Source organism: Myotis yumanensis, unplaced genomic scaffold (assembly GCF_028538775.1).
Source record: "Myotis yumanensis isolate MYYU_CA2020_CCGP unplaced genomic scaffold, mMyoYum1.0.hap1 SCAF_11, whole genome shotgun sequence".
Taxonomy (NCBI): Eukaryota; Metazoa; Chordata; class Mammalia; order Chiroptera; family Vespertilionidae; genus Myotis; species Myotis yumanensis.
The window spans coordinates 42,355,537-42,369,381 of record NW_027223762.1 but is presented as its reverse complement, the minus strand read 5'-3'; the positions used below and the strand labels follow the sequence as shown (position 1 = coordinate 42,369,381).

Sequence of the window (13,845 nt, the reverse complement as noted above, 5' to 3'; positions counted from 1 at the left end):
CCAAGTGCCAGAGGATGTACAGGAAAGACAGAGTGAGTAAAAGATTTCCTGCACCAGCCAAATCGAACCAGTGGATCTCAGAGGAAAATGCAATACAAAAGCACTTTCCCCTAACCCCCCCCGCCCCCGCATCAGACCCCATCAGGGCAGGGCTTCCTAGACACCAGGAACGGTTTCCTTGCTGGCCTCTGGACTCCTTGAGAGCAGGGTCATGTCTCCTCCATCAGACAGGGAGATCAGTGAGGGGAGAGTCCAAACCTCCTCCATCAGCAGGCGACTTCACATCCTCCTTCTGTCTGCCCACCGGAGACCCTGTGAGCCTAGCCCGGATTCCAGCTCCTCACTCTCTGTCTGGCCAGCAGCTCTAGCCCGAGTGGCTGTGCTACCACAGAGGACAGATCCTATTCTGCCTCAGACCCCCGCCCCAGTTCACTGATGTCAACACCAGGAGGATGACCAGACGGGTCTCCTCACCGTCTGCCTCTGGCTGTGCTTGTAGCCAGCAGGACCCAAAATAGTCCCTCCTCCCTGCATCTGTAGACATTTTGAGGGCAGCACACACAGAACGGAAATCCTGCTGGGCAAGCCCCACGCTTCCCTGCACAGACTCAGACAGCCCGCTGAGAGGGTGGGAAGCGGGAGCCAGGATCAGGCAGCCTGGAGTTTGGGGCTAATTATCTGCCTAATTCGGCTACAAACACCCACCCAGGCCTGAAAGCACTAGCACCCAGTACAGCCGAATCCTTGCAGGGCCAGCTGAAATGTCCTCTTGGGTTTCCCCAGTCAAGAGAAGCTCCTGCGTAGACCCCCTACAGAGTGTGGGCAGGTCACCCATCTGTCCATCTGTCCACCCACCGTGCACCCACCAATCCAGGCAGACTTCACTGGATATCTCCTGCTAAGTCAGGTCCTCTGCTAAGTAAGCATTAAGGACACAAAGAAAAGCATGCCCAGTCACTGCCCTGATCCTAGTCTAGGAAGGACACTGCCATTTACAGAGACAAGCAGGACCTAAGGCAGGTGCAATGACCAACATACAGACAAGACTTGCAGGGAAGGGGGAGGAGCCAGGGAAGAATTCTGGAAGGAGGTGAATACAACTAAGTTGAGTCTTAAAGAATGATCAGGTGTCCCCAGCAGAAAGGATGGTGGGGCAGAGCCCTGGAGAGCCACAGACACGGGAGAAATGGAGAGCTTGGGACTTCTGAGGACTCTCAACATCAGAGAAACTATAGAGCAAGACCTCTTGTTCTGGCAGCAGTGAGGCCCGGGGCTGAACACAAGGACACTCCCTGCGAAGTGAGATGATGAGCAAGTGATAAAGAAGAGGCTATCAGCCCATAATGTCAGAGGGAAGCCCCTATCAACACACCTGCAGGGACAGCTTTGAGGATCCTGAGCCCAACACCAAGTCTGCTCTCCTGCTCTCAATGCTGATATTGGATTGATGGTTTAAAGAAAACAAACCCTCTGAAGTGCTACACCATCCCATCCCGGGGTGAATAAGCAGGCTCTGGGCATGAGGACACAGCTGCTAACTGCGTAGACGGGGAGGCTCTGCCCCAGGCAGCCCCAACGCTCTGGGAGCCCCAGGTGCCAGGGGTGTGACCAGCATCATGCAAAGCTGAGAGGAAGTGACAGCCTAGAACAGATGGCCAGCTCGAGGCCTATGCTCACTCGCGGTGAGGCCTTTCTCCATCTCCACTGCAGGAAGGACTGGGTGGTCTCAACCCGACAGGACTCAGGTCCCCAGGTGGGAAGAGTGCTCCCCCTCAGTGAGAGATGCCACACACACCCTGCCATGCTGTTTGGCATGGGTGTCTAACTCACCAGCTGGCTCTATGTTGCCGAGTGCATAGCAAAGGGACACCACTTACCTGCAGTAGGGTGGGACACCCTTGGAATAAGGGCCCCCTCCCGCCCCTCTCCCTTCCTTTTCCTGGCCATGGAGGAATGCAGGAGGTGGAGAGACTTGGACAAAGACCCCTCCTTCCAGGCCCCTCCATCTGTTTGGTCCTTCCACCCAGGTCCAGAGGGAGACCTCTTGTAAAGGCCATGTGATAAGGGAGGGAGAGCAGAAGGAGTGGGAGAGATGAGGAAGGGAGTGGGGAGCAATCAAGGCCAGCTCTTGGCCGGAACCAGTGTCTCTCCCCCAGGACCCAGTTCATCCTACCTGGATGGGGATGAGGGGCTCCTTATCGTCAATGTCAATGAGCACATCTTCCCCAGGACTGAGTAAGCTCACATCATCTGTAGGAGAGACCAGTGTCCAGGCCTGAGACAGGGCTCCCTCCGGGATCACAACCCTCCTCAGCCACAAGACTCAGGGAACTATGAGACAAAACCTGTCTCTCTCTCCACACTTCTCAATCTTCCTCCTTCTCCCACCCAATTCTTCCCTCTCCCATCTCTGTCCCTCCCATCTTCCTTCACATTCCCTGTCTCCTGAATGTCTCTCTTCCTCCCTTCCTATTTATCCCCTACCTCCTCACCCCACTGAATCCCAGCATCTCTCTCTCCCTCAACCACCTCCCACTTCAGCCCTCGCCTCTCAGCCCCCACAGACACGTGTACCTGCTCCTGGTGCGCCCAGCCCAGATCCAGGCTATGCCCTGAGAGAGACAAGGTCCCTACCCTCCTGGTCAGCTGAGCAGAAACCACCAGTCAGTCAGGTCCCAGTAAAAGCAGAGCTTCAGGACAACTCTCAGTGGAAGTCCCACCTGCCCAAGGCCCCTCTGCCAAGCCCTCCCCATCAACAACCCCTCCACCTACCTGGGCCTCCCTGTGGGGATGCACTCGCCTCTGAGTAGGGGTCACACAGGAAGCTCTCCAGAGAGCGGATGGTACACTGGCCGACCACAGGCCGGCGGCCAAACTGGCGGTTATCAATGACCTTGATCACGATGGGGGGACAGTAGAGCTCCTCCCTGGGCAGCATCTGGGCAGAAGAGGAGCGAAGTTCTGAGCAGTGGCCTAAACCCATCTCTGGGAGGTCTCAGAGGAGGGGGGACAAGCCCAGGGAGAGAGAATGACTGTGAACCCACATGTAACCTCCAGTGGCCATGACTCCAAAGTGGTGGCTGGCTGAGCCCACGAGCTGGCCAGGGAAGTAGAAAACACACACCTTTCCTCCTGCCTCTTGAACAGTCTACGTGGAGGCCAGCTTTTCCCCCACAGCCTTACCTTCCAAACACATCAGCTCAGCCCAGAGTGAAAGCAAGTCTCCTTTCCCTGAACCCTCACTGGCTGGGAGGGGACGAGGGGAGAAGTTGGCCCAGGACTCAACATTTCTTGCAGACAGTCCCCCCCAAGTGGATACTCAAGAGTTGGCTTATAGTCCCAGATTCTTCTCCCCACCCCACCTCCCCAGCCCCAAAAGCACTTTGAACACAACTTGAAATAATTTATATGCTCTCCTTCGGTGGCGGGTTTGGCTCAGCCAAGAGGAGGCTCCTGTTGACAGCCACTGGGCCTGGAATTTCTATAGTGCTTTCATCTTGCAAACCATGTTCCTTTCCTCAGGCTGGCCTTGATCCGGCCACTAGGCCCAGGCAGCCCCGGGAGCTGGAGAGGACTGGGGGCCGGAGGGCGGTAGGGTGAGGCCATCTGCGGAGGCCCAGGTGGGGAGGCCGGTCAGGGAAGGTTTGGAAGATCAGAGCCCTGGCGGGCCCCGAGGGGAACTTCGGAGGATAGAGACCTGCCCTAAAAGAGAGAACAGCCATGGTGATGGGTCCTTAGGACCTCTGCGGACTCGGGATCTGGGTAGGAGGGAGCAAGCTGGTCCCATCAGTGTTGCTCATAGGCTTCACCTCTTCTGGTGAGGAGAGCGTGAGCATTTCCTCCCACTTTCATAGACAAGCGAGGTGGGAGAGAAACCGTGACCACACAGGTTCCCAGAGGAGTCGGAGCAGATTCCCAGACTGCTGGGGGTTGCCAGGAGGTTCTAGCCACCAGGGCACTGGAAGAGGACTGCAGGGGGTTCAGGCTCACCACTTCCATGAAGAGGGTGCAGATGTCAAAGTTGGGGTTCTTCCGGAGGTTCCTGATGACACAGGACTGTACCGTCTGGCCCCCGCACTCCACCACAAGGCTGGGGGAGGAGACATTGGCCAGCTGGTAACTCTTCATGTTCCGCAGGCCCCATGCCAGGATCTGCAGACACAGAGTGAGGAGAGCAGCTAGAAAGGCCATGGGAAGGCTGGGCCAGGAAGGGGAAGGTCCAGGCTGCCTTCCAGCCCCACACGGGAGCCAGGCTCACCTCGATGGCGGTCCGCTGGAGAACTGGCTTGATGTTCTGGGGAACCATGTAGATGTTGGCCTCCCTCTGGGGTGGCGGGTAGGGCAGGTCTGTGTCCTCCGACTACAGGGAATATCAGGTGGAACAGACACATGGGTGGGGGAAAGACCAAGGCAGAGAGACAAGAAAGGTGGACAGGCGGGATGGAAAGAAGGACGTGCACGAGAAAGACAGAAACAGAGAAGCAAGGACACACAAGTGGGCAAAGGGCAGGCAGAAATGAGAGAGCAAAGTCAGTTTTTCCAGGCACGATCTTCTCCAGGATCACAATTCAAGCACCATGGCCCAGGGTTTAGGTCACCCCTCCTCCCATAATGCAGGCTCTGATGCACCAATGAGCCGCTCAGGGTCACCCCATCTCCTACACACACACACACACACACACACGTGTGCACACACATGACTGCCCTCTTCATCCTGACACGTCCACTTTGGCCCCCCACTGGCCTGGTTCTCCTGCCTCCTATCTCACACCCTCCCAACTTACCACCCAACCTGGAGTCCCATCCCTACCCCCCATACCCACACCGACACCTGTCAGCCCCTAACACCCGCCTCTCCTACCCGTCTGCTGTGAGGACAGAGCACTTACACTGGCAGTCAGAGTATTTCCCAGCAGGAGAAAGGTATATAAATGCCCATCATCTACAGGCACCAAAGGGCACTGCTGGGGAGGCTCCTTCACCACCACAGACCAGAGTTGAGCACAGCTTATGTCAACTTTGACCTTCTAAGGGTTTGCCAAAAAGACGTGGGCAGGAATCCCAAGGATTACGAAGAATTATATGGGGAAGCAGACGGGGCAAGGGAAGCAGGTACCACCGTGGATTAAGCAACTACCCCGTCTCACAGTGGTTGGAACACAGGCTCTGGGTATGAATCCTGGCTCCACCACTCACTGAGCTAAGTAAGTTCTTTCATCTCTCTATGGCTCATTTTTTTACATCTATGACATGGTATTAAAAGGTATCAACCTCTAAAGGTTAGTGTGAAGCTTGAAGAAGTTAAAACAACATTTAGAATAGTGCCTGATTCATGTAAACTCTCAATAGTCGGAGACTGCTAGCCCACGTGGCACCCTTGTGACAATTAGAGAAAGATGTCTCTTTCTTAAAGACCTTTACATCCATGTCCGAAAATCATCATACCTCACTCGTTTATTAGAACAAGACACTCTACTGCCACCTACCGGAAACTTGTTATAATAAATACAAATCTATGGTGTCTGCCCTGGAAATTGCACCTCCTTGGACACAGTGCCCTTGCGCAGTGCACAACCTGCACGTCCACACATGGAGTTCCTGACCCTCGGGAAATGTTCACTATAATTAAAAGGGCTCTGCTGGGCACTTTACAGAGCTTGCTTCATCTGATCTCATTTAATAAACAGTGGAATGATTGGATTCATTCTCCAAGCCACTTGCTCTGGGTTCTGTCTCAGAGGACAGTGCATCCACCTACAGATGCTCTGACACGGATCCTTGGAGCAGCAGGAGAAACACACCAGCTCGCTCCAGCCTCAGCCTTCGCAGCCAGCCCCCGCTGTCACTCCGGCCCAATGGCACAGCCACGATGCCATGCTCCCTGGCCTGCAGTGGCAAGGAGCTCATTTCTAGAATCAGACCAGACCTTGGTTCTCATGCCCGTCGTGCCGCTTCCTAGCTGTCTGACCTCGGGCACATTACCCAACCTTTGTGACTCATACCCTCATGGGAAGATCGGGGATTACAATACCCTTCGAAGTTGCTATGAGAATTCAGGTGGAGAACAAATATAGAGAGTGTCTGGCACATAGGAAGTGCTTCAAGATAGTGGTGACTCTGGTTCCTGTATTGCTGTTTGGTGCCACCCAACCTTGGTTTTTACCATTAACCTTGATCTCCCAGGGTGGCTTGAAGAGATGTGAGCCACCGAAAGCATCTCTCAGAACACTGGCTTCTTAACTGTCCCTATGTCACCAGGGCACAAAGTGAAGACATTCACCGGTTTCCTGCAGACCCACAATGCAGACAACGATGTAGGGAGCACCTGCATTTTTAGGGTGGTGGGAGACCGATGCCATCAGGAGGAGGGGGGTGATGTGCGGGGCTGCCACGGGGCACAACTCCAGGGACTGCTGTGCACATCACAGTCTGCATGAATGGTGCCCCTGGAGGGTGCAGGCTGGGCCTGGACAGCCACCACAATGGCCTGGCTGCTATGGGGACACCTGGCTGAGTGCCCACCGTTGCCACTCCAAGCCACCAGCTGCAGCGGCTGCACATCAAGGGTTGCCTCATTAAGGGAAGGGTGAGGCCTGAAGGCCTGCTCCTGGCCTGTTTGTGGCCTGCTTGAGGGTGATGCCCAGTCCAATGTGGGCCCAGGGCCAAAAGCCCAAGATGCAAAGGGGCAAAAAGAAGGTATCAGGGAGGGAACCACGCCCAAGCTGCCCTGGGTGGGGAGACAGAAAGATAAGCCTTTCTCACATGGTTGCAACATTCTCCAGAAATCACCCAGGAAAGCTCATTCATGTACTTCCTCCCAACTCTGGGCAGTGTCCCTTTGATCCCTTCCTGTCCCTCGCTTCCATGCTGCATCTTTCCTTCAGGCTCCCTTGCGCTCCAGTTGAAGGCATTCCTCTCTATATGCTGAGGACCAGGCTCCCCATTTCCAGGAACCTATTTACGGAGGAGGCCAGGGAACCAGAACCTCGAGAAGGGTAGACTCCAGTACCGTTTGGAGGAGGCCCTGGAGGAAGAAGGCAGGTGCACACAGCTGTGGAGCGCCAGGCCGGCAGAGGCAGCAGGGAGAGACAAGCAGAGACAGTGGTTAGAGTGTGTCTATGGAGCAGCTTCCTCCGCACGAGGCCACCATCCTCATCCCAAGGCCATCTCATCTCCATCCACCTCACTGTCCCCCGGGGTCCCAGAACATCCTTGCTCCCTGTCATTTGTTGCCACTCCCCAGGCCCCCTGCCGCTGTAGGCCCCCCTTCCACCAGGCCTGCAAGCTGCCACATTGGCCCTCTGTGCCCCCTCCTCGCTGTGCATACTGGTTAGGTTATCACGGAGCTTCTATGCCTAAACACTCGCTGGCTCCTTAACCCAGCCTCAACCCCCCCACCCAGTTTTCCCCACTATCTGCTAAATCTTTTTTTAAATATATTTTATTGATTTTTTACAAAGAGGAAGGGAGAGAGAGAGAGAGTTAGAAACATCGATGAGAGAGAAACATTGATCAGCTGCCTCCTGCACACCCACTACTGGGGATGTGCCGCAACCAAGGTACATGCCCTTGACTGGAATCGAACCTGGGACCCTTCAGTCCACAGGCTGACGCTCTACCCACTGAGCCAAACTGGTTAGGGCTCTGCTAAATCTTCTCCTTCCCCATTTAAAGCTGGTCCATCCGATCCTCCCTGCTCTGGGTCCTCTCCAGCAGCCTCCCTCTCCTCTCTCTCTTCCTGAGAAGGACTGCACCCATCCACTGCCTCTCACTTCCATGCAGCCCTCTGCCCAGTGCATTCAGCTTGGCTCCCTGCATCCTCTCCCTGGAAACTGCTATCCCCAAAGTTAACAACGACCTGCTTGTAACTCAACCCAGAGGCCATCCCTCACCAGCTCCTCTCTTTCCTCACTCCCTCAGCAGCATGTAGCCAGCTGATCTCGGCCTCCTTCCTGAAACCATCTCTCTGGTCCCACACTGGCCCTCCACCCCTACCCTCTGCTTGTTGAGTCCCCTCCTCTGCCCAGTCGTCTCCCAGGCTTTCTGCTCCCAAACATCTCTGCTAAACTCTAGACCCACAGTCCCAACCTCTTTTGCTCAGTTCATCCTTGTGTCTCACTGGCCTCTCACACTGAACTTACCCAAAAGTGGATTCCCTACCTTCCCCACCAAAACCCGCTCTTTTCAAATGTCATGTCAGAAACCCACCCCGCCATCCACTCAACAATAGGCCACAGAGTCCCATGCCATCCTCAGCTCTCCTCCCCTTGTCACCAGGTCTGAATGATCACCTAGCCTTGGCGATTCTGTCCCCTAAATCTCTTGCTTGTGCATCCACCTGTCTTCTTTCCTCAGCTGGAGTCACCACCCCTCTTGCCTGGATTCGCCAGCATCCTGCCAAGTGGTCTTGCACCTGGTTTTGCACATCTACTCCCTGCAACAAAGGTATGCTGTGCTCTGCAGCCAGGAGGCACTACCTAAGAATGTCACTCTGTTTAAGACCCATCAGAGGTTCCCCACCCACTCAGGATGAAGTCCAAACTCCTTGACGTGGCCTCCAAGACCCCTCATCTTCTAGCCCTTGACTTCTCCTGTCTCACTTCTCACCAGATAACTTTCCCTTCCAGGCCCCCAGAGAAATAAGCCACCACTGTGAACATGCTCAGTGCCTGCCCTGGCAGGTTCCAGGAGACACCATGCTGTCTTTGCCTGTGAGACCTGCAGCTCTGGGTCCTTCTGTCTGGATGCTCTCTGCCCACTTCATCTGGCTACCTCCTACTCAGCTTTAGGTCTCCATTAAATCTTCCCTAGGGGGGCCTGAGCTTAACTTAAGCACCCCCATGGCTCCCATAGCAACTTGATCCTCTCCAATTGAAAGACACGCCATCCTGTGCCATCCCTATGTGTTCATTTGTCTATGTCCCCGGTTAAACCAGCTATTCTGCACACAGGGACCGCAGCTGAATCCCCTGTCCCATAAATAAAGGGTTATGAATAGATCGCTGAAGGGAGGGAAGGAGTGGGGACAGAGGGGTAAGTGGGTGGGTGGATGTGTGAATGAAGAACTGGCTCCAGCATACTCTCCCCTCCTTGTCTGCTCCAGCCCGAGCCTTGGGTCTTCACCAGGCCTTCCCTCCCCTGGGCCTGCTGATGGCTCCCGCGGTTTGAATGGGTTTCCCTTACCCTCCTTCTGAGCCTATGACATCTTTCAGGGCCCAGTGCAAGCTCTCCAGCCCCCAGAGAGCCTCCCCAACCACTCCAGAAACTTCTTATAAGCCTGCTTTCTGGCTTCTTTGAATTCTAAGTGACCTTGTGTCCAGTTTCCCAAGATCCTAACAGGTTTCTGGCGTCTCACGTGAGAGTCCTGTGGTCCGGCCAGGTGGCAGCTCTGTGCACGAGTTTCTCAGCTGTTCTCTAGTCCGGCCAACCTGAGGCACCACCTCTCTCCAGGCAGTGACTCTCCACAGGGTGGGCTGCAGTGGCCCTATCAGAACTGGGGACGCACATCAGCACTGGCAGGCAGGGGTGGGTGTCGGAAAGTGCCACCAGGACATCCTGATTCACTGTCCTGTGTGTGACAGAGGACCCTGGGGGACACCGACCTCGGGGCAGCCTTAGGATATAAGCCTCATTAGATACAGCAACACTTGACTAAGCCCTTCCTTGGCCACCCTCCCCACCCAACCCTGAATGCAGGGCAGACCTGAGGCTGCTCTGCTAATGGGCCTCTACAGGGGTGCGGGCTTTTGGCTCTCTCCCCATCAGAGCAGAGTCCACCTGAATGCCCCTTTAGTCTAGCCATCCTGCTGGTCAGTCCAGTACAGGTTAGCCCAGGCCCTGAACCAACAGGGGGACTTCCTCCCCCCATCCTAGGAGCCACCACACTAGACAGACCCTCATTCCTAGGGCCGGGGGACATGTTGGCAAGCCCACCCAGCCACCTAGGTCAGTCCCGCCACCAGTAGCCCATAGACTCCCACCTCACCCAACGGGGTACAGTCAGGGGACCTGTAGACATTCAGATACTGGTTCCTCAGGGAGCTCCAGGCAGGGGCAGCCAGGCGGCTGGGAGGGCTCCATTGTCTGCCTGCCCCACCCAGCTCGTTAGGAACAACATGTTGCTCTAATTACACTTGGGAGGAAAAACAGTGTTTTAAATTAAGGCCTTGGGGGGGGGGGGGGGCTGATGGGGGATGGGGGACCACTGGGTTTATTTTCTTGATTGCAAAATACCAAAGTTTTCCTTCTAGTGGATTTGGGGGTGCAGGAGAGGACCTCGCCATACTCCATCGCCTGGATTTGGAAGGGCTGAGGAAGTAACATCTGGTTGGACCCTGAGCCTCCCGAAAACAGCCACAGAGCATGCGGTCTCTCCTACCAGGGCATCCCCTCCGCGGAGCAGGGCAGAAGCAGAGCCAAGGGCACCAGTCCCACCACACCCCCTTCAGTGGTCAGGACCTCAGCCCCTGCTCCCGCCTCAGGCCCCAGGTGGGTCTTCCTCGGCACATGCCACATCCCAGCCCCAGTTAGGAAGGAGTCAGCCAGCCCCTCTCCTGCCGCGTGTGCATGCACGTGTGTGTGTGTGTGTGTGTGTGTGTGTGTGTGTTCATGCGAGTGTACACACTCGCACACACTCCAACGTGCATGTGCACACTCTCCAGTTCTCAGGAAATCTAAAATTGCAGTTTCTTTGAACTCATTCCCCTTGGCAGCACGGACTGCCTTTGTTCTCCAGACAAAAAGGAAAAGAAACGAGACAGAGGGCTCAGAAGAGGCGGGAGAAGGAGGGAGAGAGGGAGCCAGGGCCAAGGAGCAACCGGAGGCAGAGGGAAACGCGAAGGGAGAGCGGGAAGAGGGGAAGGCGAGCAGGGCTCAGAAGAGGGGAAACAGCCGGCGACACAGAGACAGGCTCGGGAGCCAGGAGAGATGCCCTCCTCCACCCCTGCTCTCTGCAACGACCCAGGCCTCCCAGGCGTCACCCAAGTCTCAACCACAGGACGCCACAGTTCTCCTTCCCTGCCAAAAGCCCCGGAAAGAGACCCTCTGGATGGGCGTAAAGCCTGGGGAGAGAGAAATCTCACCCAACAAACTGGCCCCCAGTGATGACAGCCTCCAACCCAAAGCATTGACACCTGCACTCGCGCCCCCACCTGCCAATCTGTGCTTCAGAAGCAAGCTCGGTGTCACCTTTTCCAGGAAGCCACCCCCACTGTCCTCCATCTGCTCTGGGAGCCCTCAGCGCAGACAGATGGCGTTTCATCTCATTCACAGACACTGTCTCCCAAGCAGCCTTGGGCTGCGCTGGCCCAAAGGCACTCGCCACCGGAGAGGCCATCCTTAAACCATCCTAGAGTCACCGAAGCCTCCTAGCTGGTCTCCCCTCCAGCCAGACAACTTGCTAACCACCCATCTGCCCTCTCTGCTCTAAGAATCTAAGCTCCTGGCCTGGCTTATCACGGCCCCGCGGGCTCCTGGAGCGATCCTCACAGGGATCAGACTGAGACCTAGATGGGACTGAACAGGGGATATAAGGCAAGAGCTGAGCTCATGCAAAGAGAAAAACCCTGCACAGTCACAAAGCTTCCCGCAGAACCAGCGGTGGCAGCAGGACCCCTGCCTCCACCCAGTACCAAAGGATTCTTAAAACCAAACAGGATTCGGGACTTGGCATGAGGCTTAGCCTTCGAGAGCAGGGGAAGTGGATGAGCTACGGGCCTTGGGGATGAGGGGGTCAGCAGGTCATCTTCTGGGGTGGTTCCCTGGGTGAGTTGTTACTCCACTTATCCTCAGGGGCCTCAGATCCTCTGAACCTGATGGCTAGCCCAGCCCTGTGCCCCCTGTCCCCCACCCCCCACTCCACAGGACTTGCTCTCGCCTGGCCCTGGTGACCCACACCCCACCTCGCTCTGGGGCCGGCCCGGCAGCAGGACACTTGGCCCTCTTTGGGGTCTGGCCCAAAAGCTGCAAATCTGGCTTTGCTTCCTGACGAGGAGACCATAGCCTGATCCTCGCTCTCGGAATCTGAGCCTTCCCTGTTATATATTACAGATCCAGTTAGTTATTAAGGATTTTAACTTTTTTTTAATAACGCATCCCTGGGCTGGGTCTTCTTTGGAGCAGGCTGTGGGTTTTGGCCACAGAATGCTCGCAATTGAGAGAGGGCTCCGTGCTGCTTCCCTGGACAGGACTCTGCTCCCCTTTCCAAATCGGCAGTCTTTCCAACTGCAGCCAAGAGCAGGAGGCTGCCTGTCAGGCGCAATTACGGCCAGCTCATTTGGCGGACCCCACCTCGGTCTGGGAGCAAAAGGAAGTGAGGTAAGGGGCGCGGGGCCTGCAGATCCCACATCCTGACCCTGCACTTCAAGTCCAAATTGCACTGCAAATGTCAAATGGTGTTCGCTCCTTGCCTGGGGATTCCCTGACGGCAGGAAGTAGCTGCCTTCTGCCCAACCCCCGTCTGACCAGGGCTCTCCTTCCTGCCTCTCCGCCCAGGCCTCTGCCCGACTCATTCATGAGGACCCGCTCCCAGATGTGCAGGAAGCCATAGGGAATGCACTCCTCATCATCCCCATGGCAAACGACAAACGCCAAACTTCTTCTAGAACCAGGAGTCCCCAACCCACCTAGCCCCTCAGCCATCCAGGCCCCGAACCATTCAGGCCCTAAACTGGTGCTTGTCCCCTTGGGCCAAAGGCAGGTTTCCCACCTTCTTCCTGCAACAATGCCTGGCTATTGCCACCTCCACCAGAAAGGCTTCCTTGCCTACTCTGGCCTCTTACGAACATTTTCTTCTCGAAAACATGCCACCTGGTCCTCGGCCAGATGAGACTGCGTACTGCCAACCATGAGATCTAGATGAATCTGACCTTCAACAGGACAGCCAGTCCTCTGAGGCCAGAATCACTCCAGGACTCACCCCAGGCAGCCCTGGATCCACACAGAGTGAGGAGAATGAAGGCTCCAGGGCACTTGTCCAGAAGATGGCCTTGACCTCACCTCTGTCTCTGCCCACCCCTCCACCCCCCAGCAACCGCCACAGCCACAAGGGTCCACCTCACCTCTTCCAGGATCCGTGATGTATCCTGTACCTGGACCACATCAGGGGACGTTCCACATCCAGGAGATGGTGAAAGAGGAGAGAAGGGGGATAAAAGTTCGCCATCAGTGACAAAGCGCACTAGGCTGGGCAGAGATCAGCACACCAGACATCACCTAAGAGGAGCCAACAGGGACCACCTCCCATCCCCGGCAAGTGCCATGTGCCTCTAGCCACGCCCTCCATGTGGTCCCTGAGAAAGAAGGTGTGATGGACGTTGATGCCAAGGAACTGGTATGAGTGGGGGCCAAAACATAAGCCTAGAGCCCAGGCATGTCCGGAAGTGACAGACAGGGGAAAGGAAAATGGCAAACAGGTGGTGGGAAGGGCCGGGCCTGTGCGGCAGCCCAGGAAGCAGAGAGGCCTCAGGTCCTGGAGCTGCTGCTCCTACCCGAGCACGTGAACTTGGGGAGCCAAGAAGAAACAACAGGTCCCCCAGGGTCTGGCAGACTGAGATCAGGAGCTTGGACTTGACAGGAGAGGAATGGGGAGCGAGAGAAGGGGGACGGGGGATATAGCAAAGGGTGGAGGGGGGACAGGGGGCAGGAGGACCTACATGGTAAGAGCTGTCTGCAAATTGTACGGGCTGCCTCTAAGCGGGAGGCATCCAAACAGAGCCCCGCTGACCACGTCCCAAAGCTGCAGCTGAGCCCGGCCGAGAGTAGTATTTTGAGAAGCCAATTAGCCTGGGCACCACAGCGAAAGGTCTGCATGACGGTGACGCCCAGGAAGAAGGAGAGCGGGACAAG

General features: G+C 56.0%; 1 protein-coding gene across 19 annotated transcripts in view; it reads right to left on the bottom strand.

Annotated features, from left to right (window-relative positions):
- The window catches only part of DYSF (dysferlin), a 200,321-nt gene that overhangs the window by 52,196 nt on the left and 134,280 nt on the right, over positions 1–13,845 (bottom strand). For 15 of the 19 annotated variants that reach the window (XM_070429443.1, XM_070429449.1, XM_070429447.1 and 12 more), the window contains 5 exons: positions 13,059–13,088; positions 4,259–4,360; positions 3,991–4,152; positions 2,773–2,938; positions 2,174–2,250 (listed from right to left, as the gene is read on the bottom strand). In XM_070429443.1, the coding sequence (XP_070285544.1) occupies positions 2,174–2,250; positions 2,773–2,938; positions 3,991–4,152; positions 4,259–4,360; positions 13,059–13,088 (537 nt within the window). Of the gene's footprint in view, positions 1–2,173; positions 2,251–2,772; positions 2,939–3,990; positions 4,153–4,258; positions 4,361–7,009; positions 7,052–13,058; positions 13,089–13,845 lie in introns of all 19 variants that reach the window. The other 4 variants (XM_070429442.1, XM_070429440.1, XM_070429445.1 and 1 more) reach the window with 1 other exon arrangement.